General features: G+C 49.2%; 1 protein-coding gene across 1 annotated transcript in view; it reads left to right on the forward strand.

Annotated features, from left to right (window-relative positions):
- plekhg2 (pleckstrin homology domain containing, family G (with RhoGef domain) member 2) overlaps nucleotides 1-15,842 on the forward strand; it is a 75,909-nt gene extending 60,067 nt beyond the window's left edge. Inside the window, exons 13-23 of the mRNA XM_080460245.1 lie at nucleotides 263-358; nucleotides 642-743; nucleotides 1,015-1,053; nucleotides 2,653-2,660; nucleotides 2,794-2,946; nucleotides 3,060-3,248; nucleotides 5,039-5,192; nucleotides 5,301-5,833; nucleotides 5,924-6,704; nucleotides 7,301-7,730; nucleotides 11,639-15,842. Of these exons, the coding sequence (XP_080316371.1) occupies nucleotides 263-358; nucleotides 642-743; nucleotides 1,015-1,053; nucleotides 2,653-2,660; nucleotides 2,794-2,946; nucleotides 3,060-3,248; nucleotides 5,039-5,192; nucleotides 5,301-5,833; nucleotides 5,924-6,704; nucleotides 7,301-7,730; nucleotides 11,639-14,240 (5,087 nt within the window). The 3' untranslated portion in view covers nucleotides 14,241-15,842. The remainder of the gene's footprint in view (nucleotides 1-262; nucleotides 359-641; nucleotides 744-1,014; nucleotides 1,054-2,652; nucleotides 2,661-2,793; nucleotides 2,947-3,059; nucleotides 3,249-5,038; nucleotides 5,193-5,300; nucleotides 5,834-5,923; nucleotides 6,705-7,300; nucleotides 7,731-11,638) is intronic.
- Nucleotides 15,843-16,517: the final 675 nt, after the last annotated feature.

The raw sequence follows: 16,517 nt of genomic DNA on the forward strand, positions 1-16,517 counted from the left end.
TGCAGTGGATTGTAATCTGATTACACGTACACTGTTGAAGGTAAACACTGTCTCTCACCGTTAGCGTTAGCATTAGCAGCTCTGTTACTGTGAATCCAAACTCCTGTCTCCTGGGGGCGGAGCTAAACTAACTGGTGTCATGTTTCAACATGACTGTAATGTGTGTGTGTGTGTGTGTGTGTGTGTGTGTGTGTGTGTGTGTGTGTGTGTGTGTGTGTGTGTGTGTGTGTGTGTGTGTGTGTGTGTGTGTGTGTGTGTTCAGCTCCTCAGTTTGATGACCACCTGAGGAAACCGTCGGCCGGGTTGCGCCTGGACGACGTTCCTGGTCACCACCGGGGAAGACGACAGTCAGGTCAGGGTCAGTCACACACACACACACACACACACACACACACACACACACACACACACACACACACACACACACACACACACACACACACACACACACACATTGTGACATCCTCCCTTTGACTCATTTAGCTTTAGCATTAGCATCATTATCCCCAGCAGCTCTGTTACTATTTCAATAAGCTCCAGTTTGGAGTCTCCACACAGTCTGGAGACAGTGGAGAGTAACTAGTTACTCTGTGTACCTGCAGTACTCTTGAAGTGTAATGGAGTACTGTTTGTTCCTGCAGAGCCTCCGGAGCTGCTGATGTACACGCCTGAGAAGTCCAGGAAGAGTCTGCCGCTGCTGCTGGACGGGAACCTGCCGTACCGACGCAGCAGGAGGCGCTCCGGTACTGACAGAACCAGTTCCCCTAGATCTAGAACCAGACCCCCAAAGTGTACTGCACATGCCTGTAGAATTTAAATGAAACACATCAGTAATCAGATTACAGTGGGACATCTTTGTATGATTTCAATCAACAGGAGTTTAGTTAAATGTTACAGAGAATGTCATCAAACACACAACTGACCACATTTTGTGTTTGTTTGTGTGTTTCTTTATTTGTTTGTGTTTGTATGTGTGTTTGTTTGTTTGTTTGTTTGTTTTTGTTTGTTTTCCAGCTCCAGCCAAAGACATTGAAGCTGTGTTTCATCCAAACGGTGAGAACACTGGGATCTTCATTGGTCCATGTGGTACCTTCACTGCAGGAGCCCTACTGGTGGAGCTCAGAACTGCAGGTTGACTGACAGTCAGTCAGTGGCAGGCACCGCCCCTCCCCCTCCCCTCCCCCCCCCATCCCCCTCCCGCCCAGAAACAGAAAAAATATTACAAAATTAATAAACTCTGCTAATGTCCAATACGTTTCTGATGACAAACTAACAACGAGGCCTGAAGTGTTTGTGCTTCAGTTTCTATAAATATTCAGCAATAAAGATCAGATTTCTCTCCAGTGTGTCTGACCAGCAGGGGGCGCTGGAGGAAGGCGCTGAAGAGGTTTAGTTGTAGTGTCACCAATTAGTTATAAACAATATCAATGAGTGAAGTCAAATTAAACCACTCAGCGTCATTTAATGTGGTTTGAGGCGACTGTTAAATCTTCCATCTCAAAGACCTGCTGGGTCGTCGGATAAAATCCCTTCTGGTCTGTTTCTACGAGACGTATCGATGGAGATAACGATCGATTATTAACTGTTACATCTCTTCAGATTTATCGTTTGAAAGGAGGAATTTGTCTGAAAAGCTTCAGGTCAAATTCAACTTTCTCCATTATAGTTTTTTTGATATGCACACCAACAGAAATCTGTTCAAAATATAGCAAAGATCCTATAATTTCCACCACCAGGGGGCTCTCTCGGTGTAAACAAGGCGAAATTGTTGTAATGTACTTTATGAATGCGCTGTATTTAATTTAATTTCACACTCAGCCCCAGCTCAGAGCTTTACCACCAGCTGCCGCTGCCTGCAGTGCTCTGCTGAATGTAGACACTGGGGGGCGCTGTTGCTCCTGGAATCAATTCAGTTCAACTCTTTACCGACTGTCTGTCTGCGGTTCCGGTTGGTGTTGGAGGCTGGAAGGATAGAAAAGGACAGAGAGACGGATAGTTGGGAAGGAGTCACGCGTGGTTCGCAAAAATTTAATCAATTAAATCATTTTAAAATTAAAACCAGAAAAATTTTCTGGAAAATTATCAAATACTTTCAAATTAAAGTTGAGCAAAATTAAAGGAAGTTTAACTTTTTTCTCAAATTAAAACCGCAGAATATTCGTAAAAAATGAAATTGTGACACATTTAGAAGTAAAAAGTTGTTTTCATTTTGTAATAATAAAAATACATTTTCTAAAAAGAAATATTAGCAAATAAAACTTTATTTAATCAAAATTTTTAAAACTTTCTAAAATATATATTTTTTAAATCACATTTAGAAATAATGGAATATGTTCAGCTAACCGTGAATAAAAACAAAAAAAACTTTCCCACCAAAGTCTGAGATTATGATTATGATTATGATTATGATGATAATGATGATGATGATGATGATTTATTTATTTATTTATTTTTTATTGTTGTTGTGAATTCCAGCTTTTTGTTTGACTTTTGAATGTAATCTGAAGGTGAGATTAGTGTGAAGTGAAATTGTAAACTGTGATTGTTTGATTCAAAGTGTTGAAATCTAAAGAATCTCTAACATCTCGTCTCTTTGCTCTCATCTTCTCTCCTGTTGTCGTCCACTTTCTCCACCGAACGGGATTCCTGCAGCTTTGAAGGTAAGACCGTTTTACCGTTTTGCTCCACTGAGTGCTGGAGGAGACGGGCGGAGTCAGGAGGCGTTCGGTTTCCGTACTGAAGCTCCTTCGTACGTCGGCGGGTCGTTACAGCCGTGTCGCTGTTGTGTTGCAGCAGGCGGGCAGCGACGGCGAGCTGTGTCGCGCCGACAGTCTGGGCTCGGCCGGCAGCAGCAGTACGCTGGCGTCCTCCGTCATCGAGGTGGAGGTGGAGGTGGAGAGGAGCGAGTCCGGTCCACCGCCGCCGCACATGAACCGGGAGGGAGAGGTACCACTGACGCTCGCGCTCATGGGACTTCTTCTGTTGTTTGCATTGTTCACGTGAACCCGTCGCAGTGAGTCGCTTCACTCAGGTGTTATTCTTCCTGTTCTGACGAGGAGGAAGAGGACGAAGAGGACCTGACCCCCCTCAGCCCTCCTCCCACTCTCTCCATCACAGAGGAGATCCTGGAGTTCATCAACCAGAGCAGAGCCAGGGAGGGACTCGGCGCCTTCCACGTTGACGCTGTGGTGAGGACACTCATGTTCACCTGGAACATCGCCCTGACGAGCATGGTTTTAGGTCGGTCGGTCGGTCGGTCGGTCGGTCGGTCGGCGGTCGGTCGGTCGGTCGGTCGGTCGGTCGGTCGGTTAGATTCAAGGTGGTTGGTGGGTTGGTTCTTTTCTTGGTTGTTTTTTTTAGTTAGAAGGTTGTCTTTTTGAGTTCATTGTCTTTTGTTTACCTTTGTCATTTTGGTGTCGATTGGTCAGTTCTTTGGTAGTTCTTTGGTCAGTTCTTTGGTAGTTCTTTGGTCAGTTCTTTGGTAGTTCTTTGGTAGTTCTTTGGTCAGTTCTTTGGTAGTTCTTTGGTCAGTTCTTTGGTAGTTCTTTGGTAGTTCTTTGGTCAGTTCTTTGGTCAGTTCTTTGGTAGTTCTTTTGGTCGGTCAGTCTGTTGGTTGCTTCTTTTGGTTCTTTTGTTGGTAATTTAGTCAGAAGGCTTTTTTTAAAAGTTCAGTGTGTTTTGTTTGACTTTGGTTCATGTTGGTGTTTGGTTGGTTGAATTGTTTGTTTTGGTCGGTTGGTGGTTTGTTTTGGTCGGTTGGTGGTTTGTTTTGGTCGGTTGGTGGTTTGTATTGTTCGGTTGGTGGTTTGTTTTGGTCGGTTGGTGGTTTGTTTTGGTCGGTTGGTGGTTTGTTTTGGTCGGTTGGTGGTTTGTTTTGGTCGGTTGGTGGTTTGTTTTGGTCGGTTGGTGGTTTGTTTTGGTCGGTTGGTGGTTTGTTTTGGTCGGTTGGTGGTTTGTTGGCTGGTGAGTTTGTTGGGTGTTTTGTTGCTGTTGGGTCGGGGTTTACAGTGAGCGGTCAGGTTTTAGATTTTTTTTTCCCACAGATTCACAGGTTATATTAACAACCTGAAAAGCGTCATAAATTTTCATCATTGAAACTCGATTTTCTCCTTTTTTTGCGTGTTTGAAAAAGTTTTCTCATTAAAAGTTGTCATTGTGTGCTGGAAGACCAAATCCCCTCCACATTGGAACACATCAAATCTTTGTCTTTTGCTTGAAACTGGCCTGTGTGTCTTCAGTGCTTCCTGCTGCTGAAGCCGATACGGCGAATGACAGGGAAAGACAAAACAGAGTGTCGGCAGAGACGTTTCCTTCTTATTTCACTGAGAGAAAATCCCCAGAACGGTGGAGGAACCAGGCTTTTGTAAGCATTTCTGAGTGTGTGAGGCCACGTTTACACGAACCTAGGTTTTTAAAAAAACGGACTTTTCCCCCTCTACCTTTGAAAACAAAATCTTCATTTACATGTACCCGCATATACACCTGGTTCAGAGCTGCTATGAGCAGACAAACCTGTAGGGGGCAGTGTAACATGACATAAATATCCACCAACTGGATGCAACTGGAGACAGAGTTTATCAAGATCTCCACTGTTTCCATAGTTTTCAGGAATCATCGTTTGTGGTGAGTCGTAGCTGGTTTATGTGTAAATGTGTGGCTCAAACGCAGAGAAATATCACAGTTTTTCAAATACCCGGGTACGTGGAAACGTGTTCTCAGTATTTCTCTGTTGGGAGGCGGTCTGGATGATGTGGTTTGGCACACAAATGATCCGAGTATTTTATTAGTGCTTTCAAGCAGGTGGTTCCACTTCTCTGGTATTACTGAGCAGAGTTGGATTACTGACGTTCTGATTAAATATTAATATCATAATATTATATATTAATATATGTTAAAGAAAGATCCTGGATTGTCCGGCCTGGAAGGAGCTTGGCACTGGAGTGAACTCTAAAGTTTGGTTGTTTCCATCTTCCAGTTTCAGCTCAGTACGTCAGTCGGGTGGTTAAAGGTAAACTCTGCCGTTTGACTTTTCTTTCAGGAGCGAGTCCAGGAGGAGCCTGAAGAGAGTCGACCTCCGTCCAACTTCACCTGCCCTCTGCCGCCACTCACCTGCCCGCCCACCACAGAGCAAGCACCAATCGTGGAGGAGCTCGAAGCAGCCGGGGTGGAGAGCGCCGCCGCCGCCGTCCAGAGTCAAAGCAGCGAAACACACACATTCACACAGGAAGTCCAGGGAACGGCAGAGACAGGAAGTGAGGAGGAAAAGACAGCAGAGGAAGCAGGAGTGTTGGAAACCCCAGAAAAGGAGACCAAAGAAAGTGACGATGGACAAGAACGCAGCGTCCTCACAACCCCGACCTCAGACCAGCGTCCTTTCCTCTCGGCCGAGGAGGAAACGAAGACGCCCTTAGCGGACGCCTCGCCGCCAAACCCGGACGCGTCCAACCAGCCGATCCAGAGACGCCAGCCGCCGACCAGACGCTCCCACCTCACCAAGAGGGACAAGAAGATCATCGAGAAGATCAGGAGCTACTACGAGGCAGCGGCCGAAGAGGAGGTGGATGAGGAAGAGGAGGAGGATGACGACGAAGGGCTGGTCCCGCCCAGAAGAGGCAGCTTCTCACAAATCCCCTCAGGCCTGGTTAAAGACTCGGTGTCTCGCTTCGACTTGAGTGAACAGCAGGGGGAGCCAGAGAGCGAATCCAACATGGAAGACGAAGAGACATGTAACCCGATCGGTTCTGTACCTCCAGAACCATCAGACCCGGCGAGCGACCTGATCAGCTGCCTGGACCCCGGTGCAGAGAAACAAACTGAACCTTCAACCATTAACGTCGATCAACGTGAGGAAGTGTCAGGTCAGGCGGGTTTGAATCTGCAGTGGGATGTAGAAGAGGTGGAGGTGGAGGTGGAGGTGGAGGAGACGGAGACGGAGACGCAGGGAAACGTCAGCAAGGAATCGTCAGTGGAAGAACAGGAGGAGACGTTGACCGTCGTGGATCAAACAGGAAACTCGCCTGATCCATCTGAGCAAAACCAGAACCGGTCCAGGGACGGAGCCTCTGAAGCTGGAAACCAGGTGGTGACTAACGGCCACAGGCTCCGCCCAGCCGGCCCGGCGGAGCCAAAAGCAACAAGCACAGAGCTCTCCAACACCAGCGGGAGCCTGGACGGTCTCCCCAGCCAGATAAAGGTGGGCCGGTGGTCTCGCCACTCCAGGATCGTCACCGCCAACCGCGTCTTGTTTGAGACCTTGGGATCGGAAGTCGCCGGCGTCGGGTTGTTCGAGACGGGTCCCGCGGTGGACCCCGTACTGATGGAGAACTCGGAGCGGATCCTCAGCAAAGTCCAAACCTTGGCGCAGATGTACAGCGCCAAAGCCAGCACCATGAAGGTACCACTGCATCAGAAACTGGCTGGAACCATTCGAAACCAGTCCTGGGTCTCGACCAGACCCTCAACCCAAGTCCAGACCAGAAGCCAGAAACAGAGTCCTACTCAGAACCGGCTGAAAGACTCCCTCGCGGAGAGCAGAGGTGGAGCCCACGCTCACGACCAGACCAAAGCTCAGAGTCAAACAAGGCAGCAAACTACGAGCCAAAGCCAGACCAGGACTTACTGCCAGTACCAGAGCCAGACCAGGACCCGGGAGGGCCAGAAGGTCCGAGAAGCACAGATAGAGAGAGCAGAGAGCCTGATGGAGGGTAGGTCGATTTCTCCACAACCTCCAACATGAAGCTTTTTATCAGATTCCTCAGACGATACTGTCTCATCCAGACCAAACGTTCCATTCGAAGCTACGCTAAGATGCTAAGATCCACTGTAGTTCGTGTTTCGGAAAACTAGACAACTTTCCTGTTTCATGAGCCAAAACCATCGTTTTTCTTCCCGTAATTCGAAAAAAGTTTCCCGTCCACACGGAAACATCTGCGTCCACATGACACCATGGAAACTACTCAAAACGATGTAGCACATACTCCCGGCCCATAGGTGGTGTAAATCTAATGTGGCCTTATCAAAGCGACGAGCATCAGCAGCTTCTGCAGCTCCACCTGGAGCAGGTAGCCCGCCATGTTGTTCAGTGATGTCACAGAGAGGGAGGCGGGGTTATAGGTTGCGAGGCGGAGCCATGACATCATCGTTTTCAGCTAATGTGCGTTTTCGAATTTTTCAAAGTTGCTGCTAGCTTCTGATTGGTCCCCTCTTCATTTCAGAACGTCGCCATGTCGCCTCAGGTTCATCGATCTCGGAAAAAAACCATTTCTGCTCGGTCACATGCGTTTTCAATTTTTTCCTTCAGATCTCCAGGAGTCTGCGATGGCGCCGCCGTCCGGTCATGTGTTGGTCAAAGAGCAGCGGTCGTCTCACCGCCAGACCAAAGGATTTGTCCTCTCCAGACCCAGGGACTTCATCTCTGCCTTAACCAGAGAAAGCGAGGCCAGCATAGATGAAGGCTGCCAGAATCCCTCAGGATGGGCGGAGCCTCCACCCTCCGAGCTCAAACACCAGCCTTCCGTTAATGGCTGTGACCCCTGGTGCACCTCAGGACAGACGTCCTCCGCTTCCCCGGTGTCCGTCACCTCCAGGATTCAAACCGAAGACCAGAGCTTCAGTTGGTGCTGCTCTGCCAGTGACACCACCCTACTGTCCCCAGAGGCTGTGAGGGGAGGAGCCTCAGAGGACCCAGTTCTGAACGGACATTCTACTGATGTGACGCAGAAAACAGAACGGTGAGCGGAAGTGTCCATCAGCATTCCCCAGCTTACCTAAATATCTGGGTTTCTCTGTTTCAAGGTGCATTATTTATGATTTCTTTTTCATTTTATTGTATAAATACCACAATGTTAGACAACCAGTCCAGCCATCATCTTGATCTAAAAGGATTTTTGTAATTCGCTGCTGTGGCATGTCAGAAGAGTCCGCAGGTTAACCAATTAGCTCCAATTAGTTTGGTCTTGCATTATCAGTTCTGATGGTGTATTTAGTTCCTTAAGTTGGACTCAACATCTCCACAAAACACTGTCACTGTGTAAACTATTAGTACTGATACATATCACAGTACTGTCAATAGGGATGGGTACCAAATTCAATACTTTTATAGGTACCGACCGAATTCCGTCTGTACCACCGAGAACCGATACTGGTAAAATCAAACGGTACCATGTTTCAGTACCTAAATATCTCCCTGTGGCTGTGAGAGAGTGAAAGAGAGAGGAAGACCAACAGATGACCGACCTGTCAGCTTCAGCAGCTTGGCCACGCCCCCTGCTGTTGGTCCGCCTCGTCATGGCAGCATGAAGCTCCCTCGTACCAGTTCATCGTCCTCAGGCCTCGCTCCCTTATCTCCACTGCCTTGAGGACCATGAACCGGGTACTGGTACTGGTACTGGTACTGGTATCGGTAACGGTATCAGTGTATCCCTAAATTCTTGTCATAATTTTTAGAGCAAATTTTTCTTTGGTTTGAAATTTTCCACGACTTTCAAGATTATTTTAAGTTGCTTAGTTGCCAGCTCAGTAGGTAGAGCATGAGACTCTCAGTCTCAAGGTAGAGGGTTCGTGTCCCACGCCTGGCGCTACCTTCCCGTGGGCTCTCCACCTGCAGGGAGGTTCTTAATCGGTGCAATGTGATCTGGGTGACGGTGCTCAGACTGACACCCCCCCGACCCAGAAACGGATATGCAGGAGAAGATGGATGGATGTTTTAGGATGACTGCTTTCTGATCTGATGCTCTTCCTGTACAGGTCAGAACAGACCGCCGGACGCCAGCTTGATTCTGTCGGAGAAGACTTCACGTGTGTGAACATTGTGATGCAGCCGACCATCTCCGTTCAGAACCTGCTGCAGAGGAAAGTCTCCAGAGACTCAGAGGAGGAGGTGGAGGAGGTGGAGGAGGAGGAGGAGGAGGAGGAGGAGGAGGAGGAGGAGGAGGAGGAGGAGGAGGAGGAGGATGCAGCAGCTGCAGAGTGTCTACAACATGAAGACATACCAGGATATCAAATCCCCACTGGACTAACAGACGTGTGGCACACAAACTCACATGACCCTGGATTCTCGCTTTGCACTGAAAACTCAGCAGAGCTGGAGGTCCTGAGGATCTCCACCCTCCCACAGAAGAACCTGGCTCCAGCAGAGACCCTCACCTCCACGCCTCCGCAGCCAGAGCGCAGCAGAGAGCAGAGGGAGGAGCTCCGCCTGCCCGAGGGAAGCGCCACCGCGCCGGATGTCTCCTGGACGCCGCAGGATGAAGTGACTGTGAGTCAATATTCCAGCCACCACGTAGCAGGAGAGGAGGGGGCAGTTCCTCCGTGGTCAGCGGGATCAAGCCCCGCCCTACAGAGGCCGCCGCCCGTTCGGACCGGCGACCGACTCCCGACGTTCACCAGCCTGAGACCCACCGACCTGCCGACAGCAAGGGGACATCGAGCTTCACCTGAAGGCTGGAACATCGTTGGCTCCGCCCGGCAAGACCAGAGGTAACTCCCACTGTCCACTGTCAACGGTCTGTAACAGTCCTCAACCAGCAGGGGGCGTCCAATACTCCATTAACAGTCCTCAACCAGCAGGGGGCATCCAATACTCCATTAACAATCGTTAATCAGCAGAATTTTCCGAACAACTTGTTTTTATTTTGAAAAAGAAAACACCCAGTCGTCTCTTAAAAAAATAAGAGTACAGTGGTCAAACATCTGGTGTGCGTGCGTGCGTGCGTGCGTGCGTGCGTGCGTGCGTGCGTGCGTGCGTGCGTGCGTGCGTGCGTGCGTGCGTGCGTGTATGCGTGTTAACAACGGTACTCGGACTTACTGAAAACACAACTTATTGAAAACAGCTCCGACGGTGGAATTTTTGGAGAATGCTCAGGCTCCGTCGCCATATAGGCGGCGGGAACTCTGCTCCTGGTCCTGGTTACCATAGTAACATGTAGTCTATCAGTAGAGACAATCAGAACAAAGTTTCCTCCGTGGGGTCATGTCTCCCAGTCCATATTCTCGTGGACTTGGTACTTTTATTTTGACAGTCACCGTAATAACAGTCAGACTTGGTAGTTTTATTTTGACAGTCACCGTAAAAACAATCCAACTTTGTGGTCTGTCCACTATAAAGTTCTCCGGCTGTTAATGTTTAGATCTCATTGTTCTCTGTTCTGTGTGTGTGTGTGTGTGTGTGTGTGTGTGTGTGTGTGTGTGTGTGTGTGTGTGTGTGTGTGCGTGTGTGTGTGTGTGTGTGTGTGTGTGTGTGTGTGTGTGTGTGTGTGGTTTCAGTAGTAAAACTAACAACAGCACCAACTAGTGGCCCAACATGGAAGCTACATCGTTTCCAGCATTTCTTTCATTTCCATGGAAACTCACTCTTAAAAATTCCTTTGTAGGATGAGTAATCATGAATAATCCAGCACATGTTTTTTTCACATGTGGTGGTATGAAATTCTGTGGTCTCGGTCCAGTCGATGGCAAAACATGACAAATAAAATAGAATAGATGTGAATTTAAAATAGGCACAATAAAAGTTATATCACCACTTCATTTGATTTTCAACGCTGGACAAACGAAAACCACATCTTCCTACAGTACTGACACATTCCCACAAAACGGCTGCTCTCCTGGGCTCTCATAGCACGTGACATGTGGAATGGTGGGAACAGACGTTTTGGGTGATTTCTCAATCTGCAGACATCAAAACAGGAGAGTGAACCTTCAACATAACGTTGGATAAAAACGATGAAGAGAAGATGAACCAACATCAGCTGCTACTCTTCCTCTGTCGAAGGTCGGCAGGAGGCTTCTCAGTGAAACATGAGACCAAACCCTCTTCTTTCCCGTCCAACAGAAAACATCTGCGTCCATGTGACACCATGAAAACTACTCAACATGATGTAGTACATATGTCAAGGGGATAGGTGGCGCTGTGCCACAGAAATACACCATGAACAAAGAATCTACTAATCCAGCATGTGTCCTTATTAAATCAGAGAGCATCAGCAGCTTCTGCAGCTCAGGTAGTCCATCATGTTGGTGTTGTTCAGTGACATCACGGAGAGGGAGGCGGGGTTATAGGTTGGGAGGTGATGACATCACAGAGAGGGAGGCGGGGTTATAGGTCGGGAGGTGATGACATCACAGAGAGGGAGGCGGGGTTATAGGTCGGGAGGTGATGACATCACAGAGAGGGAGGCGGGGTTATAGGTCGGGAGGTGATGACATGACGGAGAGGGAGGCGGGGTTATAGGTCGGGAGGTGATGACATCACAGAGAGGGTCGGGGTTTAGAGGTCTAGAAGTGATGACATCACAGAGATGGTCCGGGCCTCAATCGGGTCAACTGGACTTGGTGGTAAGTTCTGGAAGAGGTTTTGTTCATTCATCTGTTCATATTCGTAAACGGGACTCGTGTATCAAACCTGACATCATCGGATCACTTCCACACTTCCTCCATGATGAACTGGCAGTGTTCCACGTTGACGGGGCGTCTAAAGTCTCAGTTGTAGCAGCAACTCACAATAAATACATAAATACACTAATAATAAAAAAATGTTGTTTGTAGAGTTACAGTATGTCCACAGTTCATATCAGCATAAAGTAGTCAAAACTAAACATTCTCTCCTCCTCCTCCTCCTCCTTCTCCTCCTTCGTGTTTTCAGGGAACGGGACGAGCTGAGCCTGAACATCTCCAGCGCCTCCGTCCTGGCCAACCAACCCACCACCACCATGGCTCCTCCCACATCCTCAGCGTTCAGACCCAGCATCAGATACCAGTCCTCTTCTCCTCTGGGAGCTCCGCCCACTCACTCGCCCTTACTGTCCCCCTCCCCCGCCCCGTCCTTTCGAACACCTCCTTGCTCCTCGCCCTTCAGGGTCATTCCAGCTCCATCCCCCACTCCTCCGTCTCCTGGAGGTTTCACAGCCTTGCAGGCTCTCTCCTGTTCCTCTCCCCCTCCTCCTTCAGGCAGGATGTCTTTCACGAGAGCCCCAACTTCCTCCTCTCCTGCTCCGGCTGGAAGGTCTTCATCATTCAGGGCGGGTCCTCCACCCTCTCCTACGCCCTCCCCCTCCCTCCGTTCTCCTCTGTGTTCATCCCCCCTCAGCTCTTCTGCTTTCACCAGATCTTTAGCGGCCTCCTGCATCAGCCAGTCCATCAGTCAGAGTATGTCCAAGAACAAACAACAAGCTCCGCCCACAAATGTCCCCGCCCCGTCCTTACCGTCCACTCACCTGCAGCGGTGCGTCCCCTCTCCTAAACCTGCTGCCAGTCAGCAAGGCAGCAGCACCCCGTCGTACGGATCCAAGAAGGACGGGCAGCAGCCTTCATGGCATCCGTCTTTCACCGTCAGGCCGTCTCCATCCCCCCTGCCGTCTGCTCCTCCCTCGCTCTCCCATCGCTCCCCCTCTCCATCCCCCCTGCCGTCTGCTCCTCCCTCGCTCTCCCATCGCTCCCCCTCTCCATCCCCCCTGCCGTCTGCTCCTCCCTCGCTCTCCCATCGCTCCCCCTCTCCATCCCCCCTGCCGTCTGCTCCTCCCTCGCTCTCCCATCGCTCCCCCTCTCCATCCCCCCTGCCGTCTGCTCCTCCCTCGCTCTCCCATCGCTCCCCCTCTCCCTCCATCAGCCGGTCCAATCATCAGCCACCTCGTACCTCTCCGTCCCCTCGTCCATCTTTCCTTCACTCCAAACTAGATTCCTCACAGAACACAAACAACAACAACTCGGTGGGTTTCCCCTCGCCACTCGCCAGCAGCCGTCAGGGTCCGGTGATGAACGGAGGATGGTCAGAAAGTCCTCGCAAGGCGTCACTAACTAACGGGGACTTAAAGCAACAAACACACGATCCTCTCTGGTCCGAATCGCACAACCGCGTGGCGCGACCTTTCTCTGCCTCCGAACCGAACTCGCGAGTTCAGTCCCCATCACCTTCGCCAACCCCGCTCTCCTTCGCCCGCCTCTGCTCTCCGCCTCCTCCGCATGACTACTCGTCCCCCATGGCCAACAAGCCTCCTCACCCCCGGAGCTCCCGGGTCGGAACCACAAGCCCCCACAACCCGCTGGGTCTCACCGTGGAGCTGCCTAGGACTCCTTCTGGAACTTTTGGGCTTCCTTCGTCATCCCTGAGCCCGCAGATCCTCTCGCCGCCGCAGATCCTCTCGCCGCCGCCGATCGGTGTGTCCATGAATGTCTGGACGAATAGTGTTGCTGCGCCCCAACCGAGAAATCCCCGATATCCTCCCTTGCTTTCCTCCACATCAGGCCTCCACCCGTTGGAGCGTTCCTCCCTCCCGACCTCTTCTTCTTCTTCATTTGTTCCAAGGAGCAGCTCCAGAGCCTCCTCCCCTTCTAGACCGTCTTCTCAAGCCTCCCACGGCCTCCGGAGGTCTTCCTCCTCCAGCGTGGCCGATAGGCCTTCGAGTCCGGCCCGCAGCGGCGCCGGGCAGCGGCGCTACTGGGCCGACGGCCGCCGGAGGTCCATTGGCTTGAACGGGAGCAGCCGCGGATCATTTGATCAGCAGGAGTCCTGTCCAGCAAGCCCTTGGAGCGGCCGCTCTTCATACAGCACCTCCCCATCCTGCCTCAGCCCTCAGGCCGGGCTTCAGTCCCCGCTCTCGCCTGGCAGGCTGACCCCAGGGCGGAGCGCTCTCGGTGGGCAACACTTTACCAACGTCCCCTGGCCCGATGTCAGAGAGCTTTCAAACAAATACAACCGAGCAGAGAGCCCCGACGCAATCGTCGCGTCAGCCGTCATCACCTGCTCTCCCGAGCCCACCTCCCCCGACTTCCACACCCCCCTTGCCTCCCCGGCAGAGTGGGGGGACCAGGAGCTGGAGGAGGGCAGCTGTCGTAGCCAGCTGATCTGCGCCTACGTCGCACGACCCACCCGTGAGCCCACGCCCTCCTCGTCCTCCTCCTGCCTGGTTCTCTCCTCCCCGCCACCCTCCCCCTACCTGCACCACAACCACCAACCACATCCCCCAACACCCGCGGCCCCCGCGACCCCCCCACCCTCCTCCCTCCCGGCCCCCAACAAGGCGGGGCACCAGAAGGCGAGCTATGCCACCACGGTGAACCTGCAGATTGCCGGTAGCGGACGAATCACCTCCTTCAGCACCGCACAGGTGAGCCTCACCCAAACCCTGCAGGGCGGGGGAGGGGGCGGCGCCGGGGGGGCAGCACCAGGCCAGATGGTGAGGAGAGTGAGCATCAATGGACTTTCACACGTTTCCCCTCCTCTTCCTCAGAACTGTAACAGGCTATGAAGGGAAGAGGAGAGTCGCTCATTGACAGGAAGGTCAAACAAAGGTGGCTTTGAACCACCAACCTCCAGATGTTCAACTCGTAACCAAACCAGCCTGGACGCTCGTTTCAGGACGCCTGGCCACAGAACTAGATCCACCCCGACACGTTTTCCCCGGCTCAGTCGCCAGACTTTTTCTTTGATCAGAAAAAGAATCATTTAGAAATGATGGAAGTCTTAACCTGAACGTGAAAAAATATTTCTTTCCAAATGTTTGTTTTTTCTGGCCTCCTTTGTAAAAGATGTTGTGACATTCCAACATGCGTCATAGCTTGTTGTCCTGGTTTTTATTTTGGCAGTTCTGTCATCCAAAATAACCACTTTTATTCTGTTAATTATTTATGATGTAAGTTCTCTCTGGCACTTCATATCCTGTCTTGTTGATGTTTTTGCACAATGTCCTGAGCTCGTGTGTGTCTGTACTTGTTTTTCTGCCATGTTGAGATCATACTATGAGATGTCTCACACCGCGGGGACCAGTTGTTTTCTGGGGTCCAATACGATTTGTGATATTTACAGTTTGTGTCTGAAAGCAACGCCTGGTATTGTTGCATCTGAACGTTGTACCATGAAGTGAATTTATCACTTTGACAGTAAAAGTTTTTGGCTCTTTTACGCAGTAATAATTTCAAGTGAAAATGCAAACATTCTGGTCGTGTTTCGGCTGTCTACTTACACGACAATGGGACTCAGAGTCCCTGGAAACACAACTTTTTGGAAACACTCCAAAATCGGACCTTTTAACTATAGTGTTTTCAGTGTTTCTGCTGTTGCCGTGGAAACTGATATAGTTTTCAAAACATGACCGTGAGTGTGTGTGTGTGTGTGTGTGTGTGTGTGTGTTTGTGTGTGCACTCAGTTGCTGTCAGCGTCCTGCATAAACAAAAAGTTTTGTCTCTGACTTGGACTAATTAAACAGATTTACTCTTTCAGTTTTGCGTATTTCTTCATTTTTATGTCTAATCAGAGAAAATGTCCAAAGGAAGGTCTTGTAGATCAAACCCACCGATACCAAAGATCAATATTATTTTGTCCTGAACTTAGTACTTTGTATTTGTAATGTAAATTCACCAGGATTGTTCTTCTGACTATATAATGAAAATTTACCACTTAATCTTCAGCAATAATTTGTTTTAATCTCAGGATTTTCACTTAAAGTTCTTCTTTTTGTTTCATTTAAAACATTATTACACCTTCAATATCAAAGAATTAGTGTAAATGATTTTAATCATTTATTTACTGTGAATCTGCATATTTCAATATAATTTAAAACACTTTCAGTCAGAGATTATTCCAAAAGATTATATTTTTTTTTGTAATGTAGTTCATTTTGTTTTATTTTGTCTTCATATGATCAGAATTTTCCCCTGAAGTTTTTATTTTGTTTCCTTCCTGTTTTGTTGATTTTTTAAGTAAAAAGAATGTGTTCCTGCAGGACGCTGCAGACAAACTGGAGAGGAAACATGTTTATTTGTTGTGTATTTGTCTTTTAAAGGGATGTTATTTTTAAAGTTAACCTGAATGTGGTAACCCAGAGAGACGTTTGGAAAATTAAAGTTTGTGATGATCCAAAATGAGAACTTCTGAGTTTATTTGCAAATATTGACAACCAGGCCTCGTTTACACGACAACTACTCTCTCATTCTTTGTGGAAATGGGAAAATGCGACTTCTAGAAAATCCTCAGACTCCGTCTCCGTGGAAACAAGGACAAACTAGCCTACTTGAAAACCTTCACTCTCTGTGAACGGGGAAAATGCAACTTTTGGAAAACGCTCCGCCTCCGTCTCCATGAACTCGAAGAAAAATGCCACTTTTTGAAAATGATCTTAGTCATCTCTGTGAAAACAGTACTGAACATAATTTCAAAACGTTCAGACTCTGTCTCCATGGAAACAAGGAAACTTTTAAAATGTTCAGTCTGTATGGAAATGCGGGTTAAATGTAACTTTTTGAAAACATTCTGACTCCAGGTGTCTTCCTGTTGCAAGAGTAAAAACTGTTGTGACACCACAAGGCCCTCAATAACATCATATTGTTTGCCCAAGCTGGTAAAAGAACAAGAGCGATTTAAAAAAAAAAAGGAATTGTCCTGACTCCTTGTCCATGGAAATGAGGAGAAACGCCACTATTTTAAAATGCTCAGTCTGCGTGGAAACGGGGGTAAAGTGCATTTTATTGAAAATGCTCCGTCTCCATATCCATGGAAGCGAGGGGGGAAAACCAAACTCTCAGAAAAT

The sequence above is a fragment of the Lipophrys pholis genome, assembly GCF_963383615.2.
Source record: "Lipophrys pholis genome assembly, chromosome: 3".
NCBI classification, from domain to species: Eukaryota; Metazoa; Chordata; class Actinopteri; order Blenniiformes; family Blenniidae; genus Lipophrys; species Lipophrys pholis.